At 53.0% G+C, this 13,250-nt stretch overlaps 2 protein-coding genes across 2 annotated transcripts in view; both read right to left on the bottom strand.

Annotated features, from left to right (window-relative positions):
- RCN2 (reticulocalbin 2) overlaps positions 1-620 on the bottom strand; it is a 20,773-nt gene extending 20,153 nt beyond the window's left edge. Inside the window, exon 1 of the mRNA XM_038767408.1 lies at positions 391-620. Within this exon, the coding sequence (XP_038623336.1) occupies positions 391-552 (162 nt within the window). The 5' untranslated portion in view covers positions 553-620. The remainder of the gene's footprint in view (positions 1-390) is intronic.
- On the bottom strand, positions 598-13,250 carry LOC119945816 (basic proline-rich protein-like). The gene is made up of 4 exons (XM_038767003.1): positions 12,474-13,250; positions 12,153-12,310; positions 784-1,652; positions 598-716 (listed from the first exon to the last, which is right to left on the bottom strand). Exons 1-4 carry the CDS (start codon positions 13,248-13,250, stop codon positions 598-600), a joined length of 1,923 nt encoding a protein of 640 aa, XP_038622931.1.

Below are 13,250 nucleotides of genomic sequence, written 5' to 3'. Positions count from 1 at the left end.
CCCGGGGCCTCAGTGACCTCATCTGTACAATGGGGATGAAGACTGTGAGCCCCACGTGGGACAACCTGATCCCCCTGTCTCTCCCCAGCGTTTAGAACAGTGCTTGGCACATAGTAAGCGCTTAACAAATACCCTCATTATTACTATTATTGCACTTTCCAAGCGCTTAGTACAGTGCTGTGCACACAGGAAGCGCTCAATAAATAGGAATGCATGAATGAATGAATACAGGCCTCGCCTCGGCCCTCCCCTCCCCCCTTTGTCCCGGGACAAAGCGGGCGGCGCGTGCGCGGTAGGGCCCGCGGCGCGCGCGCGCGGGGAAGGGCCCGCGGCGCATGCGCGGTAGGGCCCGCGGCGCGTGCGCGGTAGGGCACGCGCTGCCCTGCTCACCTGGCCGCCCAGCAGCGCCTCCCGATCGTAGTCGGAGCGGTGCTCGCCCCGCGGGTAGTGCTGCTGCTGCTCTTCCTGCGGCTCCCCGCCGTTGCCCGCGGCCGCCCAGCCCCCGACCAGCAGCCCCAGGAGCCCCACCACAGCCCCCAGGCGGAGCTGCATCGCGCCCGGCGGACGGGGAAAGGGACCCGGAGCCCGACCAGCCGATCAAGCTGCCGCTCCTCCACCCCCTTTTCTCCCCAGCCCAGCAGCCGCGCCGCGCCCGGGCTGGGGGGCGGGAACGGCCAGGGGGCGTGGTCGGGCCTCTGATTGGTCCGCAGCTCCGGCTGGGCGGGCCGGGGGCGTGTCCAGGCTCCTGATTGGCGGGGCCGTGGCCGGGCCCCTGATTGATACGCAGCCCCGGCTCGCCGGGGAGGGGCGTGGTCGAGCCTCTGATTGGCCCGCAGCCCCCGCTCGGCGGGGCGGGGGCGTGGTCGAGCCTCTGATTGGTCCGCAGCCCCCCTCGATGAGGTGGGGGCGTGGTCAGGCCCCTGATTGATACACCGCCCCGGCTCGACGGGGAGGGGCGTGGTCGATCCTCTGATTGGCCCGCAGCCCCCGCTCGGCGGGCCGGGGGCGAGTCCAGGCTTCTGATTGGTCCGCAGCCCCCCTCGATGAGGCGGGGGCGTGGTCGGGCCCCTGATTGATACACCGCCCCGGCTCGCCAGGAAGGGGCGTGGTCAAGCCTCTGATTGGCCCGCAGCCCCCGCTCGGCGGGCCGGGGGCGTGTCCAGGCTTCTGATTGGTCCGCAGCCCCACTCGATGAGGCGGGGGCGTGGTCGGGCCCTCGATTGATACGCAGCCCCGGCAGGACGGGGAGGGGCGTGGTAGATCCTCTGATTGGCCCGCAGCCCCCGCTCGGCGGGCCGGGGGCGTGTCCAGGCTTCTGATTGGTCCGCTGCCCTACTCGATGAGGCGGGGGCGTGGTCGGGCCCCTGATTGATAAGCAGCCCCGGCAGGACGGGGAGGGGCGTGGTCGATCCTCTGATTGGCCCGCAGCCCCCGCTGGGCGGGGAGGGGGCGTGGTCGAGCCTCTGATTGGCCCGTAGCCCCCCTCGATGAGGCGGGGGCGTGGTCGGGCCCCTGATTGATACGCAGCCCCGGCCGGACGGGGGGCGTGGTCAGGCCTCTGATTGGTCCGTGGCCCGGGCGGGAGGGGGCGTGGCCGGCCCTCTGATTGGTTCGTAGCCCCGACTCGGCGGGTTAGGGGCGTGGCCGGCCCTCTGATTGGTCCGCGTCCCGAGGCCTGGGGTTGTATTCATTCATTCATTCATTCATATTTATTGAGAGCTTACTGTGTACACAGCACTGTACCAAGCGCTGGGAAAGTACAATAATAATAACAATAATAATGTTATATATAATAATAATTATAACTGTATAATAATAATAATAGTAATGAGGGTATTTGTTAAGCGCTTACTATGTGCCAAGCACTGTTCTAAGCGCTGGGGGAGATACAAGGTGATCAGATTGTCCCACGTGGGGCTCCGAGTCTTCATCCGCCTTTTACTCCGGGCCTCAGTTCCCTCATCTGTAAAATGGGGATGAAGTCTTCTAGACTGTGAGCCCCCGGTTGGGTAGGGACCGTCTCTATATGTTGCCAACTTGGACTTCCCAAGGTGATCAGGTTGTCCCACGTGGGGGCTCCCAGTCTTCATCCGCATTTTACTCCGGGCCTCAGTTCCCTCATCTGTAAAATGGGGATGAAGTCTTGTAGACTGTGAGCCCCCGGTTGGGTAGGGACCGTCTCTATATGTTGCCAACTTGGACTTCCCAAGCGCTTAGTACAGTGCTCTGCACACAATAAGCGCTCAAAAAATACGATTAATTGATTCCCCCTCTCCATCCCCCCACCTTACCTCCTTCCCTTCCCCACAGCACCTGTATATATGTATATATGTTTGTACAGATTTATTACTCCATTTATTTTACTTGTACATATCTATTCTATTTATTTTGTTAGGATGTTTGGTTTTGTTCTCTATCTCCCCCTTTTAGACTGTGAGCCCACTGTTGGGCAGGTACTGTCTCTATATGTTGCCATCTTGTACTTCCCAAGCGCGTAGTACAGTGCTCTGCACACAGTAAGCGCTCAATAAATACGATTGATTGATTGGTCCAAATCCCGGGCCCGGAGGGAAACTGGGCCGCGGGAGGAGCCCTCGGATTTCATCCTCAATTTAGTAAATCCCGGGCAAAATTCCCGTACTAGGAGTTCTGTGTATCCCGCTCTGCCTCGTCAGCAGGCTTAGCTTTTCACCCGTGGCCTCTATTTCTGAATTTTTATTTTTCACCCTCTTATTCACCTTCACCTTCCTTAGAGAAGCAGCGTGGCTCGGTGGAAAGAGCCCAGGCCTTGGAGTCAGAGGTCATGGGTTCAAATCCCAGCTCTGCCAATTGTCAGCTGTGTGACTTTTGGCAAATCATTGAACTCCTCTGGGCCTCAGTTACCTCATCTGTAAAATGGGGATTAAGACTGTCAGCCGCCCCCCCCGTGTCTCCCCCTTCTAGACACTGAGCCCACTGTTGGGTAGGGACCGTCTCTATATGTTGCCAACTTGTACTTCCCAAGCGCTTCGTACAGTGCTCTGCACACAGTAAGCGCTCAATAAATGCGATTGAATATATACATATCAATCAATCGTATTTATTTATTATTATCATCATCATCAATCGTATTTATTGAGCGCTTACTGTGTGCAGAGCACTGTGCTAAGCGCTTGGGAAGTACAAATTGGCAACATATAGAGACAGTTCCTACCCAACAGTGGGCTCACAGTCTAAAAGGGGGAGACAGAGAACAAAACCAAACATACTAACAAAATAAACTAAATAGAATAGATATGGACAAGTAAAATAAATAAATAAATAAATTTATTGAATATTTATTGAATATATACATATATACAGGTGCTGTGGGGAGGGGAAGGAGGTAAGGCGGGGGAGAGAAAGGAGGGGGCTCAGTCTGGGGGAGGGGGCTCTCTATTTATTCCATTTATTTTATTTTGTTAATATGTTTTGTTCTCTGTCTCCCCCTTCTAGACTGTGAGCCCGCTGTCGGGTAGGGACCGTCTCTATATGTTGCCAATTTGGACTTCCCAAGCGCTTAGTACAGTGCTCTGCACCCAGTAAGCGCTCAATAAATACGATTGACTCTACAAGAAGCAGCGTGGCTCAGTGAAAAGAGCACGGGCTTTGGAGTCAGAGGTCATGGGTTCGAATCCCCACTCCCCCACATGATGGCTGTGTGATCTTGGGCAAGTCACTTAGCTTCTCTGAGCCTCAGTTACCTCAAACTGTAAAATGGGGATTGATTGTGAGCCCCACGTGGGGCAACTTGATCACCTTGTATCCCCCCCAGCGCTTAAGAACAGTGCTCTGCACATAGTAAGCGCTTAATAAATGACATCAATCAATCGTATTTATTGAGCGCTTACTGTGTGCAGAGCACTATACTAAGCATCATTACTATTATCATTATTACTATTATTATTACTATTATTATTATTACATATATACAGGTGCTGTGGGGAGGGGAAGGAGGTAAGGTGGAGGAGGGGGAGAGAAAGGAGGGGGCTCTAAGCCAGGTTGCTTCTCTATTTATTTTATTTTGTTAATATGTTTTGTTTTGTTGTCTGTCTCCCCCTTCTAGACTGTGAGCCCGCTATTGGGTAGGGACCGTCTCTTTATGTTGCCAATTTGGACTTCCCAAGCGCTTAGTACAGTGCTCCGCACCCAGTAAGCGCTCAATAAATACGATTGACCATATGAGAAGCAGCGTGGCTCAGTGAAAAGAGCACGGGCTTTGGAGTCAGAGGTCATGGGTTCGAATCCCCACTCCCCCACATGACGGCTGTGTGATCTTGGGCAAGTCACTTAACTTCTCTGAGCCTCAGTTACCTCAATCTGTAAAATGGGGATTGATTGTGAGCCCCACGTGGGGCAACTTGATCACCTTGTATCCCCCCAGCGCTTAGGACAGTGCTGTGCACATAGTAAGCGCTTAATAAATGACATCAATCAATCAATCATATTTATTGAGCACTTACTGTGTGCAGAGCACTATACTAAGCATCATTACTATTATCATTATTACTATTATTACTATTATTATTACTATTATTATTATTACATATATACAGGTGCTGTGGGGAGGGGAAGGAGGTAAGGTGGAGGAGGGGGAGAGAAAGGAGGGGGCTCTAAGCCAGGCTGCTTCTCTATTTATTTTATTTTGTTAATATGTTTTGTTTTATTGTCTGCCTCCCCCTTCTAGACTGTGAGCCCACTGTTGGGTAGGGACCGTGTCTCTATGTTGCCAACTTGGACTTCCCAAGCGCTTAGTACAGTGCTCTGCACCCAGTAAGCGCTCAATAAATACGATTGAATATATACATATATACAGGTGCTGTGGGGAGGGGAAGGAGGGGGCTCTGAGCCACGCTGCTTCTCTATTTATTCTATTTATTTTATTTTGTTAATATGCTTTGTTAGCGGCCGTCTCTAGATGTTGCCAACTACAGAAGCAGCATGGCTCAGTAGAAAGAGCCCGGGCTTTGGAGTCAGAGGTCATGGGTTCAAATTCCGGCCCCGCCACTTGTCAGCTGGGTGACTTTGGGGAAGTCACTTCACTTCTCGGGGCCTCAGTGACCTCATCTGTAAAATGGGGATGAAGCCTGTGAGCCCCACGTGGGACAACCTGATCACCTTGTAAGCTCCCCAGCGCTTAGAACAGTGCTTTGCACATAGTAAGTGCTTAATAAATGCCATTATTATTATTATTATTATTATTATTCACAAGCGCTCAGTGGAAAGAGCATGGGCTTTGGAGTCAGAGGTCGTGGGTTCAAATTCCGCCTCCGCCACTTGTCAGCTGGGTGACTTTGGGGAAGTCACTTCACTTCTCCGGGCCTCAGTGACCTCATCTGTAAAATGGGGATGAAGCCTGTAAGCCCCACATGGGACAACCTGATCACCTTGTAACCTCCCCAGCACTTAGAACAGTGCTATGCACATAGTAAGTGCTTAATAAATGCCATTATTATTATTATTATTATTCACAAGCGCTCAGTGGAAAGAGCATGGGCTTTGGAGTCAGAGGTCGTGGGTTCAAATTCCGCCTCCGCCACTTGTCAGCTGGGTGACTTTGGGGAAGTCACTTCACTTCTCGGGGCCTCAGTGACCTCATCTGTAAAATGGGGATGAAGCCTGTAAGCCCCACGTGGGACAACCTGATCACCTTGTAAGCTCCCCAGCGCTTAGAACAGTGCTTTGCACATAGTAAGTGCTTAATAAATGCCATTATTATTATTATTATTCACAAGCGCTCAGTGGAAAGAGCATGGGCTTTGGAGTCAGAGGTCGTGGGTTCAAATCCCAGCTCTGCCACTTGTCAGCTGGGTGACCTTGGGGAAGTCACTTCACTTCTCCGGGCCTCAGTGACCTCATCTGTAAAATGGGGATGAAGCCTGTGAGCCCCACGTGGGACAACCTGATCACCTTGTAAGCTCCCCAGCGCTTAGAACAGTGCTTTGCACATAGTAAGTGCTTAATAAATGCCATTATTATTATTATTATTATTCACAAGCGCTCAGTGGAAAGAGCATGGGCTTTGGAGTCAGAGGTCGTGGGTTCAAATCCTGGCTCTGCCACTTGTCAGCTGGGTGACTTTGGGCAAGTCACTTCACTTCTCCGGGCCTCAGTGACCTCATCTGTAAAATGGGGATGAAGCCTGTAAGCCCCACATGGGACAACCTGATCACCTTGTAACCTCCCCAGCGCTTAGAACAGTGCTTTGCACATAGTAAGTGCTTAATAAATGCCATTATTATTATTATTATTATTCACAAGCGCTCAGTGGAAAGAGCATGGGCTTTGGAGTCAGAGGTCGTGGGTTCAAATTCCGCCTCCGCCACTTGTCAGCTGGGTGACTTTGGGGAAGTCACTTCACTTCTCGGGGCCTCAGTGACCTCATCTGTAAAATGGGGATGAAGCCTGTGAGCCCCACGTGGGACAACCTGATCACCTTGTAAGCTCCCCAGCGCTTAGAACAGTGCTTTGCACATAGTAAGTGCTTAATAAATACCATTATTATTATTATTATTATTATTATTCACGAGCGCTCAGTGGGAAGAGCATGGGCTTTGGAGTCAGAGGTCGTGGGTTCAAATCCCGCCTCCGCCACTTGTCAGCTGGGTGACTTTGGGGAAGTCACTTCACTTCTCCGGGCCTCAGTGACCTCATCTGTAAAATGGGGATGAAGCCTGTAAGCCCCACGTGGGACAACCTGATCACCTTGTAACCTCCCCAGCGCTTAGAACAGTGCTTTGCACATAGTAAGTGCTTAATAAATGCCATTATTATTATTATTATTATTATTATTATTCACAAGCGCTCAGTGGAAAGAGCATGGGCTTTGGAGTCAGAGGTCGTGGGTTCAAATCCCGGCTCTGCCACTTGTCAGCTGGGTGACTTTGGGCAAGTCACTTCACTTCTCCGGGCCTCAGTGACCTCATCTGTAAAATGGGGATGAAGCCTGTAAGCCCCACGTGGGACAACCCGATCACCTTGTAACCTCCCCAGCGCTTAGAACAGTGCTTTGCACATCGTAGGCGCTTAACAAAAACCATCATTATTATTATTAACGTCTGTGGGCCTCAGTGACCTCATCTGTAAAATGGGGATGAAGACGGTGAGCCCCCCCGTGGGACAACCTGATCACCTTGTAAGCTCCCCAGCGCTTAATACAGTACTTTGCACATAGTAAGCGCTTACCAAAACCCATCATTATCATTATTATTATTATTAACTTCTCTGGGCCTCAGTGACCTCATCTGTAAAGTGGGGATGAAGACGGTGAGCCCCCCGTGGGGACAACCCGATCACCTTGTAACCTCCCCAGCGCTTAGAACAGTGCTTTGCACATAGTAAGCGCTTAACAAAAACCATCATTATTATTATTAACTTCTCTGGGCCTCAGTGACCTCATCTGTAAAATGGGGATGAAGATGGTGAGCCCCCCCCTTGGGACAACCCGATCACCTTGTAAGCTCCCCAGCGCTTAGAACAGTGCTTTGCACATAGTAAGCGCTTAACAAAAACCATCATCATTATCATTATTAACTTCTCTGGGCCTCAGTGATCTCATCTGTGAAATGGGGATGAAGCCTGTGAGCCCTCACATGGAACAACCTGATCACCTTGTATCCCCCCCAGCGCTTAGAACAGTGCTTTGCACATAGTAAGCGCTTACCAAAAACCATCATCATTATTATAAACTTCTCTGGGCCTTAGTTCCCTCATCTGTAAAATGGGGATGAAGACGGTGAGCCCCCCACCATGGGACAACCTGATCACCTTGTAACCTCCCCAGCGCTTAGAACAGTGCTTTGCACATAGTAGGCGCTTACCAAAAACCATCATTATTATTATTATTAACTTCTCTGGGCCTCAGTGACCTCATCCGTAAAATGGGGATGAAGGCTGTGAGTCCCCCCGCGGTACAACCCGATCACCTTGTAAGCTCCCCAGCAGTTAGAACAGTGCTTTGCACATAGTAAGCACTTAAAAAAATCATTATTATTATTATTATTAACTTCTCTGGGCCTCAGTGATCTCATCTGTAAAATGGGGATGAAACCTGTGAGCCCCACGTGGGACAACCTGATCACCTTGTAACCTCCCCAGCGCTTAGAACGGTGCTTTGCACATAGTAAGCACTTAACAAAAACCATCATTATTATTATTATTATTATTATTATTAACTCCTCTGGGCCTCAGTGATCTCATCTGTAAAATGGGGATGAAGCCTGTGAGCCCCACGTGGGACAACCCGATCGCTTTGTAAACTTCCCAGCGCTTTGAACAGTGCTTTGCACATAGTAAGCGCTTACCAAAAACCATCATTATCATTATTATTATTATTAACTTCTCTGGGCCTCAGTTCCCTCATCTGTAAAATGGGGATGAAGACGGTGAGCCCCCCCCCCCCCCCGTGGGGACAACCTGATCACCTTGTAACCTCCCCAGCGCTTAGAACAGTGCTTTGCACATAGTAAGCGCTTACCCAAAACCATCATTATTATTATTATTAACTTCTCTGGGCCTCAGTGACCTCATCTGTAAAATGGGGATGAAGGCGGTGAGCCCCCCGTGGGGACAACCCGATCACCTTGTAAGCTCCCCAGCGCTTAGGGCAGCGCTTTGCACATAGTAAGCGCTTACCAAAAACCATCATCATTATTATTAACTTCTCTGGGCCTCAGTGACCTCATCTGTAAAATGGGGATGAAGGCGGTGAGCCCCCCGTGGGGACAACCTGATCACCTTGTAACCTCCCCAGCGCTTAGAACAGTGCTTTGCACATAGTAAGCGCTTACCAAAAACCATCATTATTATTATTATGAACTTCTCTGGGCCTCAGTGACCTCATCTGTAAAATGGGGATGAAGGCGGTGAGCCCCCCGTGGGGACAACCCGATCACCTTGTAAGCTCCCCAGCGCTTAGGGCAGCGCTTTGCACATAGTAAGCGCTTACCAAAAACCATCATCATTATTATTAACTTCTCTGGGCCTCAGTTCCCTCATCTGTAAAATGGGGATGAAGACGGTGAGCCCCCCCCCCACCCCCGTGGGGACAACCTGATCACCTTGTAACCTCCCCAGCGCTTAGAACAGTGCTTTGCACATAGTAAGCGCTTACCAAAAACCATCATTATTATTATTATGAACTTCTCTGGGCCTCAGTGACCTCATCTGTAAAATGGGGATGAAGGCGGTGAGCCCCCCGTGGGGACAACCCGATCACCTTGTAAGCTCCCCAGCGCTTAGGGCAGCGCTTTGCACATAGTAAGCGCTTACCAAAAACCATCATCATTATTATTAACTTCTCTGGGCCTCAGTTCCCTCATCTGTAAAATGGGGATGAAGACGGTGAGGCCCCCCCCCCCCCCCCCGCCGTGGGGACAACCTGATCACCTTGTAACCTCCCCAGCGCTTAGAACAGTGCTTTGCACATAGTAAGCGCTTACCCAAAACCATCATTATTATTATTATGAACTTCTCTGGGCCTCAGTGACCTCATCTGTAAAATGGGGATGAAGGCGGTGAGCCCCCCGTGGGGACAACCCGATCACCTTGTAAGCTCCCCAGCGCTTAGGGCAGCGCTTTGCACATAGTAAGCGCTTACCAAAAACCATCATCATTATTATTAACTTCTCTGGGCCTCAGTGACCTCATCTGTAAAATGGGGATGAAGGCGGTGAGCCCCCCGTGGGGACAACCTGATCACCTTGTAACCTCCCCAGCGCTTAGAACAGTGCTTTGCACATAGTAAGCGCTTACCAAAAACCATCATTATTATTATTATGAACTTCTCTGGGCCTCAGTGACCTCATCTGTAAAATGGGGATGAAGGCGGTGAGCCCCCCGTGGGGACAACCCGATCACCTTGTAAGCTCCCCAGCGCTTAGGGCAGCGCTTTGCACATAGTAAGCGCTTACCAAAAACCATCATCATTATTATTAACTTCTCTGGGCCTCAGTTCCCTCATCTGTAAAATGGGGATGAAGACGGTGAGCCCCCCCCCCCCCCCGTGGGGACAACCTGATCACCTTGTAACCTCCCCAGCGCTTAGAACAGTGCTTTGCACATAGTAAGCGCTTACCAAAAACCATCATTATTATTATTATGAACTTCTCTGGGCCTCAGTGACCTCATCTGTAAAATGGGGATGAAGGCGGTGAGCCCCCCGTGGGGACAACCCGATCACCTTGTAAGCTCCCCAGCGCTTAGGGCAGCGCTTTGCACATAGTAAGCGCTTACCAAAAACCATCATCATTATTATTAACTTCTCTGGGCCTCAGTTCCCTCATCTGTAAAATGGGGATGAAGACGGTGAGGCCCCCCCCCCCCCCCGCCGTGGGGACAACCTGATCACCTTGTAACCTCCCCAGCGCTTAGAACAGTGCTTTGCACATAGTAAGCGCTTACCAAAAACCATCATTATTATTATTATGAACTTCTCTGGGCCTCAGTGACCTCATCTGTAAAATGGGGATGAAGGCGGTGAGCCCCCCGTGGGGACAACCTGATCACCTTGTAACCTCCCCAGCGCTTAGAACAGTGCTTTGCACATAGTAAGCGCTTACCAAAAACCATCATTATTATTATTATGAACTTCTCTGGGCCTCAGTGACCTCATCTGTAAAATGGGGATGAAGGCGGTGAGCCCCCCGTGGGGACAACCCGATCACCTTGTAAGCTCCCCAGCGCTTAGGGCAGCGCTTTGCACATAGTAAGCGCTTACCAAAAACCATCATCATTATTATTAACTTCTCTGGGCCTCAGTTCCCTCATCTGTAAAATGGGGATGAAGACGGTGAGCCCCCCCCCCCCCCCCCGTGGGGACAACCTGATCACCTTGTAACCTCCCCAGCGCTTAGAACAGTGCTTTGCACATAGTAAGCGCTTACCAAAAACCATCATTATTATTATTATGAACTTCTCTGGGCCTCAGTGACCTCATCTGTAAAATGGGGATGAAGGCGGTGAGCCCCCCGTGGGGACAACCCGATCACCTTGTAAGCTCCCCAGCGCTTAGGGCAGCGCTTTGCACATAGTAAGCGCTTACCAAAAACCATCATCATTATTATTAACTTCTCTGGGCCTCAGTTCCCTCATCTGTAAAATGGGGATGAAGACGGTGAGGCCCCCCCCCCCCCCGCCGTGGGGACAACCTGATCACCTTGTAACCTCCCCAGCGCTTAGAACAGTGCTTTGCACATAGTAAGCGCTTACCAAAAACCATCATTATTATTATTATGAACTTCTCTGGGCCTCAGTGACCTCATCTGTAAAATGGGGATGAAGGCGGTGAGCCCCCCGTGGGGACAACCTGATCACCTTGTAACCTCCCCAGCGCTTAGAACAGTGCTTTGCACATAGTAAGCGCTTACCAAAAACCATCATTATTATTATTATGAACTTCTCTGGGCCTCAGTGACCTCATCTGTAAAATGGGGATGAAGGCGGTGAGCCCCCCGTGGGGACAACCCGATCACCTTGTAAGCTCCCCAGCGCTTAGGGCAGCGCTTTGCACATAGTAAGCGCTTACCAAAAACCATCATCATTATTATTAACTTCTCTGGGCCTCAGTTCCCTCATCTGTAAAATGGGGATGAAGGCGGTGAGCCCCCCCCCCCCCCCCCCCGTGGGGACAACCTGATCACCTTGTAACCTCCCCAGCGCTTAGAACAGTGCTTTGCACATAGTAAGCGCTTACCCCAAACCATCATTATTATCATTATTATTATTATTAACTTCTCTGGGCCTCGGTGACCTCATCCGTAAAATGGGGATGAAGGCGGTGAGCCCCCCCGTGGGGACAACCTGATCACCTTGTAACCTCCCCATCATCATCATCATCATCATCAATCGTATCTATTGAGTGCTGACTGTGTGCAGAGCACTGGACTAAGCGCTTGGGAAGGACAAATTGGCAACATACAGGGACAGTCCCTACCCAACAGTGGGCTCACAGTCCCCAGCGTTTAGCACGGTGCTTCGCACATAGTAAGCGCTTAATAACTGCTATTATTATTATTATTATTATTATCATTATTATTCCCCAGCGCTCAGTCCCCAGGAAGCGCTCAATAAATAGGATTGAATGAATGAATGAATGAATGAATGAGAGAGCGAAGGGAGCGCGAGGGGGCTGGCGCCTGCGCAGTGAGCGCCCCGCGCGGCCGGCCGCCGGCGACGTCACGTGGCCGTTAGGCGGCGCCCCCCCCCGGCTGCGAGCCACGACGGCCGGACGGACGGACGGACAGACGGGGTGAGTGTCCTCCCCTGCCCTGCCCACGGCACGGCATGGCACGGCCTGGCACGGCCGGGCATCGTCCCGCAGGCGCCGGGCGCAAGATGGCGGCCCCGGGGGCCCGCCCTGCTGCCCTGCCCCTTCCCTCCCTCCCTCCCTCCTTCCCTCTGCCCCCCGGGGCCCTGGGCACGGGTCCTCCCCCGCGACCCCTAGGCCCCATGGCTACCGTGGGCAAGGGGCTGCGGGGGGGCAGGACCGGCTGGTTGGATGCGGTGGGCAAGGGGCTGCAAGTGGGCAGGGCCGGCCCGTGGCCTGGGGCTGCTGGTGGGCAGGGCCGGCGTGTTGGATGTGTTGGGCAAGGGGCTGCAGGTGGGCAGGGCCGGTATGTGGGCCTGGGGCTGCAGGTGGGCAGGGCCGGTAGGTTGGCTACAGGTGGGCAGGGCCGGCTTGTTGGATGCGGTGGGCAAGGGGCTGCAGGGGGGCAGGGCCGGCCTGTGGGCCTGGGGCTAACAACAGGTGGGCAGGGCCGGCGTGCTGGATGCGGTGGGCAAGGGGCTGCAGGGGGGCAGGGCCGGCGTGGGGGCTGCAGGGGGGCAGGGCCGGCCTGTGGGCCTGGGGCTGCAGGTGGGCAGCGCCGGCATGTTGGCTGCGGTGGGCAAGGGGCTGCAGGGGGGCAGGGCCGGCCTGTGAGCCTGGGGCTGCAGGTGGGCAGGGCCGGTGTGGTGGCTGCAGGTGGGCAGGGCCGGTAGGTTGGCTGCAAGGGGGCAGAGGGCTTCAGGTGGGCAGGGCCGGCCTGTGGGCCTGGGGCTAGCAGGTGGGCAGGGCCGGCCTGTGGGCCTGGGGCTAGCAGGTGGGCAGGGCCGGCGTGGTGGATGCGGTGGGCAAGGGGCTGCAGGGGGGCAGGGCCGGCGTGGAGGCTGCAGGTGGGCAGGGCGGGCGTGGTGGCTGCGGTGGGACAGGGCCGGCCTGTGGGCCTGGGGCTGCAGGTGGGCAGGGCCGGCAT

Source organism: Tachyglossus aculeatus, chromosome 26, assembly GCF_015852505.1.
Source record: "Tachyglossus aculeatus isolate mTacAcu1 chromosome 26, mTacAcu1.pri, whole genome shotgun sequence".
NCBI classification, from domain to species: domain Eukaryota; kingdom Metazoa; phylum Chordata; class Mammalia; order Monotremata; family Tachyglossidae; genus Tachyglossus; species Tachyglossus aculeatus.
Note: the sequence above shows the minus strand (reverse complement) of the source record. Positions and strands in the feature narration are given on the sequence as shown.

Bases quoted from the DNA above. Each gene is read 5' to 3' on its own strand.
- LOC119945816 (XM_038767003.1), bottom strand. From the start codon at position 13,250: ATGCCGGCCCTGCCCACCTGCAGCCCCAGGCCCACAGGCCGGCCCTGT. The intron at 12,311-12,473 runs GTAGCCATGGGG...CGGCCGTGCCAG, and splicing joins CCCGCAGCCCCTTGCCCACG to GCCGTGCCATGCCGTGCCGT. The intron at 1,653-12,152 runs GCGCCAGCCCCC...CGGACCAATCAG, and splicing joins GCGGGGCGCTCACTGCGCAG to AGGGCCGGCCACGCCCCTAA.